The sequence below is a fragment of the Budorcas taxicolor genome, chromosome 5, assembly GCF_023091745.1.
Source record: "Budorcas taxicolor isolate Tak-1 chromosome 5, Takin1.1, whole genome shotgun sequence".
Classification (NCBI taxonomy): Eukaryota; Metazoa; Chordata; class Mammalia; order Artiodactyla; family Bovidae; genus Budorcas; species Budorcas taxicolor.
Window position 1 is genome coordinate 18,232,013 of NC_068914.1, and position 14,384 is coordinate 18,246,396.

At 53.1% G+C, this 14,384-nt stretch overlaps 1 protein-coding gene across 1 annotated transcript in view; it reads right to left on the bottom strand.

Annotated features, from left to right (window-relative positions):
• Window positions 1–14,384, bottom strand: part of SLC29A3 (solute carrier family 29 member 3) — a 46,327-nt gene that overhangs the window by 13,434 nt on the left and 18,509 nt on the right. The window contains exon 4 of the mRNA XM_052639728.1: window positions 4,334–4,416. Coding sequence (XP_052495688.1) covers window positions 4,334–4,416 — 83 coding nt within the window. The remainder of the gene's footprint in view (window positions 1–4,333; window positions 4,417–14,384) is intronic.

Sequence of the window (14,384 nt, forward strand, 5' to 3'; positions counted from 1 at the left end):
CCACACTGGCTGTCAGCATTCTGGGGCAGGTCGAGCTCGGTCACCCACCATGGGAGCTGGCTTGACAAGGCATCCTTTATTGGCTGCCATGCCTTCCTGGTCCCCCCTTTCTTCTACCACAGTCTCCCAAATGAACTACCTGCACTTGAATCCTTGTTCTAAGGTCTGTTTCTGAGAAACTCCACATTAAGACACATCTTCCTAGCATCTGCAGGGCCCTCGACCTGGGCGGGAGTTGGTGGGCGATCGGGTGAGCACCTGTACTCCAGGGGACCCAGAACGTCCATTTTAAATGCACACCAGATATCCTGAAGACTGGGAGTCAGGCCTTACTCCTGATGCAGCCCCTGTCACACAATGTCCCCCACCTTATCCCAGCAGCGGGAGCTTCCCTGCACACTCAAAGATAAGAGCCAGAGGGGCACAGAGCCTGAGTCCAGAGACGGGAGCCCTGAAACTTTGCCACCAGTTCACAGTGTGACCTCAGGCAAACATTTAACCTTGCGGGGCCTCAGTCTCCTTATCCTGAAAAAGAAGAGGTGGGACAAGATAACATGCGTGTCTCTTCCAGCTTATGCTTCTAAATCTGAAAAAATTCAAGTGGAGAGAGAGACTGAGGACAAAAGCCCAAAAGTTTAGCAGTTCCTTGGGGCAAGAAGCAGGCACAGCAGAAGTGGGAAGCCCCACAGGGACAGGACCTTATTCTCACCCATGGGGCTGGCACAGGGCCTGGCCGGCACTTGTAAACACCTCCTGGACCCGCAGATTGACCAGCAAGGAGCCTAGCAGTGCACGCTGGGCCTCAAGCTCTCTTTCAGTCCCGGCTTCTTGACCCCCTCAGTGTGGCAGGGAGACAGCTGGAAACAGCAGCAGCAACCTCAGCCAGCCTTGGGAATGGCCTCAGCCTCTCACCACCTCCTCGTGGAAGCAACACAGAAAAAGTCCACCCCAGGAACGCTGTGGGCATCTCGGAAACTTTTCCTGTGTCTTCACAACAAGGTAGATCATTGCTTGAACAAGACAGTGGCTTTGGAGAGAGCTGGGGGACTTCTTAGCCAGGCACCCCCAGGGCAGGGGCGGTGCAGAGCGGGAGGTGAGGAGGTAAACACTAAATGCAGAACACAAGCTACGCAGCTCCCAACTCTCCCAACTCTCCCGTATGCATCCTGCCCCTCACCTGCACAGGTCTCCTCCTAATTATCAGCTGCAGGACCCATTCTCAGCAGGATCATCCCTGCAGGGGCTCCAAGCCCTCAGGGATCTTGCCCAGGGCTGTTTTCGATGCTAGTAAAGCTTCATGAAATGTGCCCTGTGCAAACCCACCCCACATCCACTAACAGGGACATGCTGCCTGACTCTCTGCTCCTTCCACCTGGACGGTGGCCCAGGGGCTGGGGACACCGGAGGGCATGAGGGAAAGTCTAGACAAGTGCAGCCTGGGGTTGGTGGCTCTGCTCTGGGACAGGGGCTGTCTGAGGTGAGAGCTCCAGTCCCAGGACTGTGTGGCTGGCCACACTGATGTGACATTCTTGGAGAGGATCACCAGCTGTACCCAAGCTGCCAGCTCCACCCCCCCTCCCCTTGCTCGTGAGGGCTCAGGACCCCAGGGGACTGATTTCTTCTTAAGTCTCCAAAATGTAAATCCTCCTCATAAGTATTTATGATGCTACAGATTTTACATAATAAAACACTTGGCGATTATGGATGAGCCAGTTAGAGAAAGCCAGGGTTCTCCAGGAGGGAAGAAAAGGGGACATTTCAATCTCACACATTAAATAAAAAACAGCTTAGCTCCAAACCATCTTTCCACAGTCCAGAAACAGACAGAGGCTGGAGCGTTCCCCACAGTGCTCTCACCCCCTCCTGCAGCCAGGAAAGGGCCGGGGCAGGCCCTGCAGTGGACCAGACCCTTCTGGAGGATGGGCCTAGGAGCTGGCTCTGGGAGCTCAGCTCCCAGCCATCTTCAGGAGGGCAGCTACCTGGACGGCCCACAGTCCCCACTGCAGACAGATGCAGACTTTCTGCACCACTCCTTTCCCTCCAGCATCTCGAAGCCAGGGCAGAAACGGGCTCACTTACAGGGTCTGAGATGTGTCTCTGGGTGCAGGGAGGGGGCAGGCAAAGCTAGAGAGCTAGGAGACAGGAGGCCCAGAGGTTCCAAGTCCAGATGTGAGGGGAGAAGGGTCCCAGTTCCAGTCCTGCCTCAACCTCTTAATGGCTGCATGACCTTGGGCAGGTCACCTCTGTCAGCCTGTTTTCCCGTCAATAAAACAGGGGAATAAGTGCTGCTCTAGGCCACTGCCAGGATTAAAGGAGCGAATGCTGCCAAGGATTGTGCTCAGACTGCTAACTGTGAGGATTAGAGATGATCCTGGGCCCTAGGCTGAACCTGGCCTGCCACTGCTGACCCCAGGTCCTGGCCGGCTGCTGCCTGCTGGGCCTCACGACCTCAGAGGGGGCAGTGCTGGGTAAGATGTCAGCTCAGGCTACCGCCTCCTGGCCCTGCGGGCCTGGGCACACATCTCCTGACTTCCACTTTGCACAGAGGATCACGAGAGGGGCCTGGAAAGGGGAGAGGGCAGTGAGAGGCCAAGAGACTACCCCCCGCTGTGGCTCGGTCACCTCTTCCTCATTGTCTTCCTCTTACATGCCCTTCCTTTTCTCATGCCTTCTCTTCTGAGTCACTGTCAGGAGCCCAGCTCTCCCCTTAGGGTCCCCACTCAGCCCTACTCCTAGCCCATTCCCCGCCTCCTCCTGGGGAGGGTCCCTGGAGGCTGTGTTCCCCCTGCTGGGACACTGATCATAGCCCTGTGTGCTGGGCAGGTGCAAGGAGGCAGGCGGGGCAGGGGCAGCTGGCATTCAGCCCCTAGGCTGCCTGAGACCATCCTCCCTCTAGCTTGTCCAGCCTGCACTTTGGTTTTAAGAGCCGCACAAATTCATTGAGATTCCTTCCGTTGAAAGATGGAGTCTATCTCCCCTCGAAACTGAGTGAGCTTGGTGACTGCCTTGGCAGAACGGACAGTATGTCACTGCAGAGGGCAGGGTACCAAAACCAAGCAGCTTCTGCCTTGCTCTGTAGGAGCAGCTGCTCTTCAGCTACAATATGAAAAGTCCTACTACCTGAGGCCAACCTACAAGAGACCAAGGGGAGGGACAGAGAAAGAGCTGTCCCGCATGAGAGACGGCCAGCCAGAGCTGCCAGCTGAGCCTGTGGGCTCCCAGGACCGCGAGAGACACCGATTACTGAGAGTGCTGTTAGCCTCTCTGTTTCGGGATCATTTTTATGCAACAATAGATCATTGGAATAACCTCATGTTTGGAAAGACTGGGCTGTTCAGGCTTAGCACACCTGAGGCACTTGTGCTGCCCTCCCTCCTCATGGACTCAGAACAGACATCACTAATCGATCACAGCACACTCCCTGAGGCCAAACCTGCTCTAGAATCCTGTTCGAGCAGAGATCCAAGGAGTCAATTACAAACTGAGCAGAGTTGGGTAAAACAAGTTTCCCACTAGGGACCAAAGGTTTCAGTAGGCTGTGCCCGAGAGATGCCCAGGTTTCTGAATCATCACATAGCCACCATTATCAGACAATGATAGCTTAGGAGAAATGGGGGCAAAGTAGCTCAGGCTGTTACCCCTGTAAACCTAAATGGAGAAGGGACGGCACCAGTCACACAGTGGGTTTGAAGGGCTGTCTCCTAAACCATTCTTTCTTCCACGGTGCATCCCACCCTTCACGGATGCAGTGTCAGAAGTCACCCCGTAACCCCCTGTGACTGCTCGCCTCATGAACTGCTGTTGCCAGCTCTGCACTGGGCACAGGTGACCCTATTCCATACAGAAGAGCCGGGCTGGTGAGCTGACAGGCTAACTTCCAGCTCGGATTTTTTTTTTTTTTTTTTGGCCACTCCATGAGGCATATAGGGTCTCTCAGTTCCACAGACCAGGGATGGAACCTGTGCCCCTGCTGTGCAACTGTGGAGTCCCAACTACTGGACTGCCAGGGAAGTCCCCAGGCTCCTAACTTCCTACTGCTCTCAGAAAGGCTTGGAAGACCAGCTTCCACAAGCCTTGCTCCCTGGGTCCCGCCCACCATCCATGGCCTTCCTGCAGCCCAGGCAGCTGCAGACAGGCAGCTGACCCCACTGCCCCCGGACTGCACATTCTGGGGCAGGGCCCAGGTAACCGATCTGACTCTCAGTCTGTGAAGGAGTCTGAACTGCTTGCCTCCTACTTTGGTGGTCACAGTTCAGGCAGCTGTAGACCAAGGGAGAGTGGGTAGGCTGCAGGAGAAGGTCGGGGGCCTGGGAGAGGAAGGAAAGTGGCCTACCTGTTGACAAGCAGGAAGTTCAGCGTGAGGCACAGCACGGAAGGAACAGTGGAGGCGACGGCCAGGTAGCTCTCAAAGTAGTTCTGCAAGCAGAGAAGAGAGGGGATCGCTGAGGTCACCTGGGGTGCAGGGGAGGGGCCCCACCTGAGAGCAGGGTCGGGGATCCTCTTGGGGGTGCTTCTCCCTATAATCTTCAGACACCTATGAGTGATGGCTAAGTCCACCCTGAGACACGATGGTCTCTTCCATCTCTCACCTAAGACCACTCACTCGGTCACTTGACAGACACCAGCTTGAGCTGTGCTAAGTGATGGGGACATAAGGAAGGGTAGGACATTGTCCCTGCCCTAATGTTCTGCAGTCCATGCTCCCATCCATCCCACCTATTCCCACCCCTCATGGATGAGGCGGTGGAGACAGGACTCGAAGTATGCTGACAAAAAAAAAATAATAAAAAATTTTGTCCTCTCAGACATCTTTGCTCATTGTCAAATTTTGGAGTTATCCAAGTGGGTTAATTATGATTCATGCATGGTCTCACATTCTTGCAACCAAGTGAGTACTCTTAGCAATACACAGGGCCCTGATCCCTGCAGAGAAACTCTGTTCTGACTGTGGATTTGCTCCTTCAATAGAGCTGTACCCCAAGATCACAGTCATTTTGGGAAGCGGCTTCTAAACTGGCCAGGATGAGCAAAAGGGGCATTTTCCTGGAAGTAGCTCAACAGTAGTGTAGACAAAGAGTGCACGGGACCACAGAGAGGATGAAGAATTTCTGAGTATGACATGCTGGAACTTACAACTGAAGAAGCTAAGTAGCAACTGTATGCATTTTTCAAAACTCAGGGGACTGTCCACTCATTAGGGTGGCTTTAACTGAGTATACCTTATCCTTCAATATACCCGTTGAACAAAAAACCAAAACACTGGAATGGGATGATATATCTTGGCTTTGGTGCTTTTATGTCAAATCGTGAACCCCAGATCAGTAATGACGATGGGTTCTGTCAATTACAAACTGGCACTTGCCATTGGCACTTGCCATCTACCTCTATAAGAATTAAATCACGTGCTGCTGCAGCTGCTGATTTTCAACACCCCCTGAAAGGCGTTCAGGGTGGAGAGAAAAAATGAGGAACTCTGTGCTCAGGGGACTGGCAGAACAGGTTTTATGAGCCCAATTCTTGTATCTCCTCATACGTAGAAAAGCACTAAAATCCTTCATGGTGATGACCGATCCTCGTGACTAGCAGAAATCTGCAAAAAATATGTTGATTGCATGTACTCTCCCTCTACCAAAATCACATATGTGCTCACCTCCTCACTCCCTGCCTCTTTGGAGCAGTTTCTCAGAGCTATCTGAGGTGCTGTCTCCTGAACTACAGTCCTCATTTTGCCCCCAAATAAAATTTAACTTGCAACTCTCACACTGTGCACTTTTTGAGCTGACAGTTCTAAGCCATGAAAACAGCTTACATGAATGAAGCCTACTGTGTGCAAGTACAAGGGCTTTATACAAATGATGTTCTTTTTCACCCGAAAATATGAAAATGTTGTGAGTACTCTGGAAAGCTTACAACATTGAACTTAACTGGGGAAATATTTTGAATACAAATGTGCCAAGTGCAAAGAACAATGTGTGCAAAAATCTTGCCAATGCACAAAGAGCCCCAGTAACAGGGATCTCTACAGAATTTAAGACAGCTTCTTCCCTGTTAAGAACAGGGTGTCCCATGGAGAGTATAAGATAGAGTGGGAGGTTTTTTAATGTCTCAAAACACCATAGGAAGAGCTGTCAGAATTCTATGGGGTTTTTTGGTTATTGTTGTCATTGTCAAATCTGTGGTAGGGGTGATGTGTTCTAAGGGAGTTCCAGGTAGGGGAGTGGGATGAGGGGCCTGAGTCCTGGAGAGAACAGGAATGAATAAGGGTTTGGGGAAAAGATCCCAGAGGAGGTAGGATTTGTGTCAGATCTTAAAACGGAGGGGGAGCTCTTTCCTTTCTGGGAGATTCTGGTTGCAATATGGAGGCCAAGAAAGAAAGATGTCATAAAGGGCCCCTTTTAGTCTGAAGCACAGACCGTTGCCATGGTCCCTTTTTAAGCCTGCGGAGTGCTTTGTGGTCTCTGAAATCTGCACCCTGAATATAAGGTGGTGGTGGCCTTGCAATTAAAATGATAATCACAGCTAGTGCGGTCCATCAACCATGAGCCTCAGAAATAGCCTTCCTCCTTTGAGGAGCTACCTCATTGTTCCTGCCCTGATGGGCTCAGTAGAGCCTGGACTGGTCCGAGGCACTCAGTCAATTACGTCTTGATACAGTGGCTGGGTGTACGTGAGGCCAGGCAGGCGCTGAGCGGGCAGAAGCAATGGAAAAAGGCCCCAAGGAAAAGATGGCTGCAGGTGGGGGCCAGGATGGCCCCAAATCTGAGCTCCAGATGACAGCTTTCCGTCAGTGGCTGCTCATTCTGTGACAAGTCTATGAATGGCCATCACGTGGGATGCAGAAGCTGTCTTTGTTTTATCAAGCAGGCTCAGGTTCCCTGAACAATTTAGGAATGGCGATTTTCTAGGTTATTGTTCTGGCTTGTTGACATTTAAGCAGGAAAAGTTCCTTTTAGTGTTGGAAAGCTTTTAAAATACTGACAAGTGGGTAAGGCTAGGACTCCCTTTCTGCTGATCGAGCCCATTTCTCTGCCTTACAAACAGCATGTGGCCGGGCAGTGGGGGTAGGTGATGAGGCAGGGGAAGGTAGGTGATGAGGCAGGTGGGGGTAGGTGATGAGGCAGGTGGGGGTAGGTGATGAGGCAGGGGAAGGTAGGTGATGAGGCAGGGGAAGGTAGGTGATGAGGCAGGGGAAGAATGGACTTGACCATGTGCCATCTTTCTCCTGGATCAGATCGGGAAGCTGTGGTTGGTGATAAAGTGGACTCTATACATCCCAAAGAGCTTTCTTTCTTTCTTTTTTTCCCCACACTTAATTCCTGATATAAACGTGGTGGGTTTTACTTAATTAATTGTTGCTTTTGCCTCTCAGTGGAGTTCTAACAAAATGAGATGTGGTGGGCAGGTTCTTAGGATGTCCCCCGTGATCTCGGCCTCCTGTGTTCATGCCCTTGAATCTTGCTCTCTTCTGAGTGTAGCTGGGACCTGCCTGGACTTGCTCCTAACCAAGAGGGCATGGCAAAGGTGAAGGGTATGCATGAGTGTGTGGACGGGATTATGTCTCACGAGACGGTGGCACCATCTTGCTGGGCTCCTTTATTCCTCCCGTGATGGCTTGGGGGAGGCCGGTGGCCAGGCTGAGGAATCCCAAGTGGCAAAGACTGCAGGTGACCCCTAGTTGCTGACAGTGGTTTCAGACCAACACTCAGCAAGAAACTGAAGCTCTCAATCCAACGACTGCAAGGAACTGAGTTCTGCTAACATCCCAAGTAAGCCGAAACTGATCCTTCTCCAGTCGAGTCTCCAGTAAGACTGCAGCCCTGGCCAACCCCTTACTGCAGCCGTGTGAGACCCTGAGGGGAGGACAGGGATAGGTTATGCCCAGACCCCTGGTCTACAGATACTGTGAGATAATAAACATGTGCCATCGTTAAGCCACTAAGTTTGGAGTGTTTTGTTCCATAGCAATAGATTCCTAATTAGTGAGGGTGTGGGATAGCCAAGTTCCTAGTAACTGGGGTTTTTCTGAATGCTGCAGCCTTCCTATAGCTATTTAAATTCAGTTCCTGATGAAAGCAGAGACAGCTGACCATGATTTCATTCAACTCCTTGCCAGACATGAGGACCGATGCGCCCGCCCACGAGGGGAACAAAGGTTATGCTGGCTGACCACATCAGTCCCCCAAGCCTTTCCTCTCCAAATCCTTTGCTGGAATTAGGATCATTTTTGCAAGCAGCGTGCACTGATTTCAAGGAACTGGACTTGGCTTCTGCACCACCCCAGGTCTGCTCGTCTTGCCTCCCCCTCAGGCCATCTGCTTCTCTGTCTGGCCCCACATAGTCATGAAGCCATGGCCACTGCTCCACCAGCAGGGGAGCCAGCTGCCAAGGAGAGACCCCTGCACCTGTGCACTGCCCAGGCTGCGCCTGCAGAGGCTCTTGCTCCCTGGGTGGCTGTGGGAGGGGCCAGGCAACCCTCTCAGAAGGGTGGAGGAAGCCCCACCCACAAGGTAGGTTTCAACCAATGAGAGGCGGGAGACAGGAAGGAGACCAGAGACACACTGCTTGCCGTTCCTTCTCAGGCCTAACATCTGTTCTGAAATGTGGTGGCTCCACGTGGCTCCTCAGGAGACACCCCATGTGCCAGAGCAAGCAGCTGTGTTTTGGTCGCAAAGCTGTGGCCAGTGCAGTGATACCACAGCTTGTATCTGCTCCCCTCCATCCCTGCCTCACTTCCCTTTTCCTCACTCTTACTTCCCTAGGACAGCACTCCCCAACAGAGTATGGCACAGAAGATGCAGCCTCAGGCTCCTTTCTAAGAAACATCCAACAACGAAGGCCCTGTGTTCAGTTCTCGACTACACACTGCAGACTCGCAGCTGGTGCTCCCTTCCTGGGTTCGTCTCATTTGTTTCCAAGGCCTGTTGAGGTTACCTTCTCCTATTTTACTCAAGGAAATATGAAGACAGCCGAACACTGGTTCAAACACATTGCAGTTAAAATGGTAACAGCACTGCCCCCTCCAAAGCAATCTGAAATCACCATTCTATAGGGTGATTTTTGAGTAATGCAATGCTTGGAGATAATTCGTGTCATATAGTTCACCTCCACTTGGGACCGACTCCTTAGAGCTCCCTCAATAGGCTCCGTTGTTATTTGTCCCACCAGGCGCCTGGCAACAAGGTTGCAGCCTCCATCTCCAGAGATGAGCCCAAAGGCCCCAAGGACTCCGGTGACAGAGGAGTGGGGCAATGAGAAGACCACCCCTCCAGGGCAATGGCACTGGACCCCCCACCTCCTATGGCACTGCACAACCCCAAGGGGCAATAGTCGTGTGGGCGGTGAAATGAACAGAGCTCCTCAGAGCTGTGCAACATGGCAGCCTTGTTTATACAAGGCTCATGGAAAACCAAGGGGTCAGTTTGGGCCTGATGTAATTGCAAGTGGGAGACCCAGAGGCTGATAACCCCACAGCCCTGAGCCTGGCTGGGTGACCACGTCCATCTGGATCAGCATCCCCTCATGTTCTACCCACTCCCTGGTTCACTGAAGATGCGGCAAGCCCCTGTGTGCCCAACACCAGGCAGGTGGTTTGGCATATAATACAGAAGAGATAGGGTGGCTGATGCCCTTAGGAAGCATGTAGTTGGGTACAATCCCACAGCTGTAGAACAATGGATCCAAGGAGTGGGGAGGGAAGGAGGGAGTTTAGGGGGACTTCCCATAGGAGGCCATCTTGGACTGCAGCCTGAAAAATGGGGGAAGTTTGCCAGACAGATATGGGAAGGGGGTGGATGCTGGAAGAAAGAGAAGTGGCATTCCAAGAGGCAGGAGAACACGTGCGAAGACAGGAACGGACACGTCTTCGGCACTTAGGACTCTAACCCCGGCTCATCTGTCGGAACAGACTACCCTGAGGCTGGCTTCCCTCAGCAGCCACAGGAATCTACCGAGCTGAGGCAGGAAGGCACGAGTGGTCCATTCAATCCACAGGGCAGAGAGGCAGGAGTGCAGCCAGGGCACCCGCCCGGCGCCCTGGGGCTGCTAAGGAGAGAGAGCAGCCCCATCATTCTGAATTCTCCAACCCAGCGTGAAGTAAGCCCAGCTCTGAGGAACAGGAAGAAAACTTCTGCTCCTTGAAGGTCTAACTGAATCCCCCTGCCCTCCAGTATCTTCCCTGCACTCTGCAATTACCTTGGGCTTGGCCTCTGGCAAAGGTAACATCAAAGGTCCTCTTTGGCACCTGCCAGGTAACCCAATGGGCTTCCCTCAAGGCTCAGTTGCCAAAGAATCCGCCTGTAATGAAGGAGACCCCCGGTTCGATTCCTGGGTCGGGAATATCCACTGGAGAAGGGAAAGGCTGCCCACTCCAGTATTCCTGGGCTTCCCTGGTGGCTCAGCTGGTAAAGAATCTGTCTGCAATGCAGGAAACCTGGGTTCGATCCCTGGGTTGGGAAGATCCCCTGGAGAAGGGAAAGGCTCCCCACTCCAGTATTCTGGCCTGGAGAATCCCATGGACTGTACAGTCCATGGGGTCACAAGTCGGACACGACTGAGCGCCTTTCACTTTCACTTTCAGGCGACCCAATGGACACGGAGCCCCTGCAGAGCACCAGGTTATTGACATTCGAACAAAACTGCTTTCACGTGACCTGCACAGACCCCAGTCCATTTGCTCTTAATTCAGCCTATAAGAGCTGGGATTGCTCCCATTTTACAGATAAGAAGCTTGAGGCTAACAGGTGGATGAATGGCACAGAGGGGCACACTTGGGGAGTGAGGTGGCAGGACGCAGGGCAGGGCGGGGATGGGAGATCATTATCATCACTCCTCAAATCTAAAAGCCATGTAGCCGGGGCTGCCTGCCTCACAGTTGCACCAACCCAAAGACCATCGCTGGGATTGCAGCGGGCCACTGGCTGCCCAGAGGCCGCGACTGGCAGTGCACACGGCTTCCCTGCAGTGAGCAGGGCCCAGCCCACGGGTCAAAGATTTCCTCAGGGTGACATCTTCCCTCTGCCCCAGCCAGCAAATGACAGGCTTGATTTTTCCCGTCTGCTTGCTAACTATCTCTTTTCCTTAAACCCCACCATCCATTCCCATGGGCATTTCCTCAGGCCTGTGGATCTGAATAGCATCAAAAAGGAAAAAAAAAAAAAATTAAGAGAAAAGCCCTCACTTCTGTCAGCCACCAAGATGGATGGACACGGTCTGCTGATGAGAACAAACCATGTGAAGGAGGACATTATAGTTGGGAAGCACCGGGCAGGCTTCCAGCTTCTCTCCTGACCATGCAACCCCCAGCAGGACGCCCCAAGACAGGTGGGGGCAACCCCCAGCAGGACGCCCCAGGACAGGTGGGGGTGGGGACCAAAAGCCAGGCTCTGGACAGAGCCACCAGGGGCGCACCAGGGTATCAGCGACCCCCAGGTGCCAGGGCGGTGTGGAGCTGCCCTGTGGTCAGGGTGCAGGGCATCAATCCACTTGTGATGGAGATGAGGAAACCCGTTTTTATCTGTGACACTCTAGCCCAGCTTGTGAACACCAGGAATGGGGAGAGATGCTCTAAAAACACAATCTAAAACTCCACCCGAGCCAGCTGGCCAGATGTGAGGCCCATTTTATGATGGGAACACTTTCTCTCCTCTGCCATGCTGAGAGGCTCCATGCTAAGCATCTCTTCTGGAAGAATTTAATTCCGAGCTCAGAGTCCAGGTAAAGAGGTTTCTTCGGGCAGGGAGGCCCCAAAATGAGCCTGTTTATCTCTGGCAGGCTCCGGGTAAGCCTCCTCTCCCCGAAAGCCATTAGGGCACTTTGAAATAAGTGCGGCAAATTAGTCACAAGCCGCGGCCGACTAGTTTGGGCTGGCCACCCAGTGGCTTCCGAGAGGCAGCTTTGCGTGGCCCCCACCTCAACAGCGTGGCAGAGGCAGCTGGGCTCCTGCGGGGCGAGAAAAAGCGATTCAAGCCTGGGGGTGGCAGCTTGAGGCAGCAAAGCATTACCTGGATCACAGGGGCATGAAATTAGCAGCAGTGAGCAGGCTAGAGCCAAGAATAGCTTGCCGTTGCAAACTTGCTGCCTTTGGACAGTGCAGAGCCAAGCTCTGTGTCCCAGATGCTGCTGGGGAGGCACCCTCACCCCGGCATTGGGTGGGGTTCCTCGGCAGGCCAAGAATGGAGCAGAGGGCCGGTATCCCCACAAAGATTCAGGTAGCGTTCTGTCTGCAGGTTCTAAGGCCCCTGTTTGGGGCATTGGCCTCAGAAAGCTAAGGGGTTTGTGGCCCAAGGCCTGGATGAACAGGGAGGGCTGGCTGGGCAGGGCGGGAGGGGCAGTGCCTGTTTCTAATGTCAGACAGGTGAGAGAAACAGAAGTGCAAATCCACCTAGGTGTGATGGGATACCAGGGACCCAAGGGCACAACAAAGCTGGTGTCAACAGGTGAGGTCCGGAAAGATGACCCAGCCACTCAGAGGAAAGAAGTCCCCATGAAACCCTTGCACGCTGTTCTCACATCAGCCGTGATGCTTGGCCTGAGCTGGCCTCAAGGCTGGCAGCTTCCAGGCCCAGAGTCCCTGGGGTTACTATCGCTCTTGCTCTTTTATAGCTTAGAAGGCCTTCCCAGACTGCGATCTTTTTGCACAGCTACTTTGGAATTCCTGCCAGAGGATAATAAGCAAAGTTCTTGAGGTTTTCCGGAAGGAGCCTCTCTGCCTTTCCTCCCTTCTGTGTAAAGCTCTCTGGGGCAAGAAGGTGCCCTTCCTCCACCAGAGCCGGCTTCTGGGAGACTCCTCCGCGAAGCCTCAGCATCCTCGTCTGCATTTTCTCTCTCCTGCACTGCTGCTTCCTCCTTCTCTCCTGCCTAACATGCCCACTCAGGTCTCCTTTGGGCTAAGAAAAAAAAAAAAACAAACACCTCTTTGACTTCACTCTCCCCAGCTACCAGGCCCCTCCTTCCTTTCACTCCAAGCTCCCTAAAAAAGCAGCCTCTGCCCTCAGTCTGAACTCCTTATCGCTCCTGGATGGCTCTATAGAAAGTCTCCTTTGAAGGGTCCCCTTTGCAGTCCACCCACATCCAAGGCCTGTTCTCAGCCCATGGGCTCCTGACACACATGCCACCCCTATAATGGGCTGAAAAGTGTCCCCCCAGACTCACAGTAACCCAGAACCTCAAGGTTTCCTTTGTGGCTCAGCTGGTAAAGAATTCGCCTACAATGCGGGAGACCTGGGTTCGATCCCTGGGTTGCGAAGATCCCCTGGAGAAGGGAAAGGCTACCCACTCCAGTATTCCGGCCTGGAGAATTCCATGGACTGTATAGTCCATGGGGCCAGTAAGACTGAGCGATTTTCACTTTCACAGGACCTCAGAGGTGACCTGATTTAGAAACAGGGTCTTCTGTATGCAAGACAGGAAAAAAGACGCAGCTGTGTATAACGGACTTTTGGACTCAGAGGGAGAGGGAGAGGGTGGGATGATATGGGAGAATGGCATTCTATCATGTATACTATCATGTAAGAATTGAATCGCTAGTCTATGTCTGACGCAGGATACAGCATGCTTGGGGCTGGTGAATGGGGATGACCCACAGAGATGTTATGGGGAGGGAGGTGGGAGGGGGGTTCATGTTTGGGAACACATGTAAGAATTAAAGATTTTAAAGTTAAAAAAATAAAAAACCTAAAAAAAAAAAAAGAAAGAAACAGGGTCTTATAGAAATATAATTAGTTAAGATGAGCTTATACTGGATAAGAGTGAGCCCTAAATCTAAGGACTAGCGTCCTTCCAAGAAGGAGAGGGCGCCTGGACAGACACACAGGGAGGGCGCCCAGGGAACGCAGAGGCCGAGACCAGAGCAGTGCTGCCAGAGGCCAAGGAGGTTCAAGGCTGACTGTGAGTCCTGAAACCTGGAAGAGGCAAGATTCTTCCAGAGTCTTTGTCGGGGGAGGGGGCAGGGAGAGGGGCAGCATGGTCCTGCTGACCCCTTGATTTTGACTTCTAGCCTCTAGAACCCTGAGGATGAAACTCCTGCTTGTTCCACGCCTCCTGGGTCGTGAGGCAGCCACAGGAACAGGAACCCCCCAACCTGGACTCATGGGCCACCTCCCTGGCCTCCTGTCCTGCTCTCTCTGCCACGGGCCTTGTTAGTTTCCTCCCTCCTGCGCTACAGCCCTGCCCGTTCCCTGGCCACGACAGCCCCACACATGCATCAGTTTCTGCCTCCAGAATACTTTCCACTGCCAGCTGGCCATCCTACCTGAGCCCAAGCTCCACCCTCCCCAACCACAGACCCTCAAGGCAAGCCCCCCTCCAAAGACCTTCAAGGCAAGCCCCCCACCAAAGGCCCTCAAGGCAAGCCCCCCTCCAAAGGCCCTCAAGGCAAGCCGCCCTCC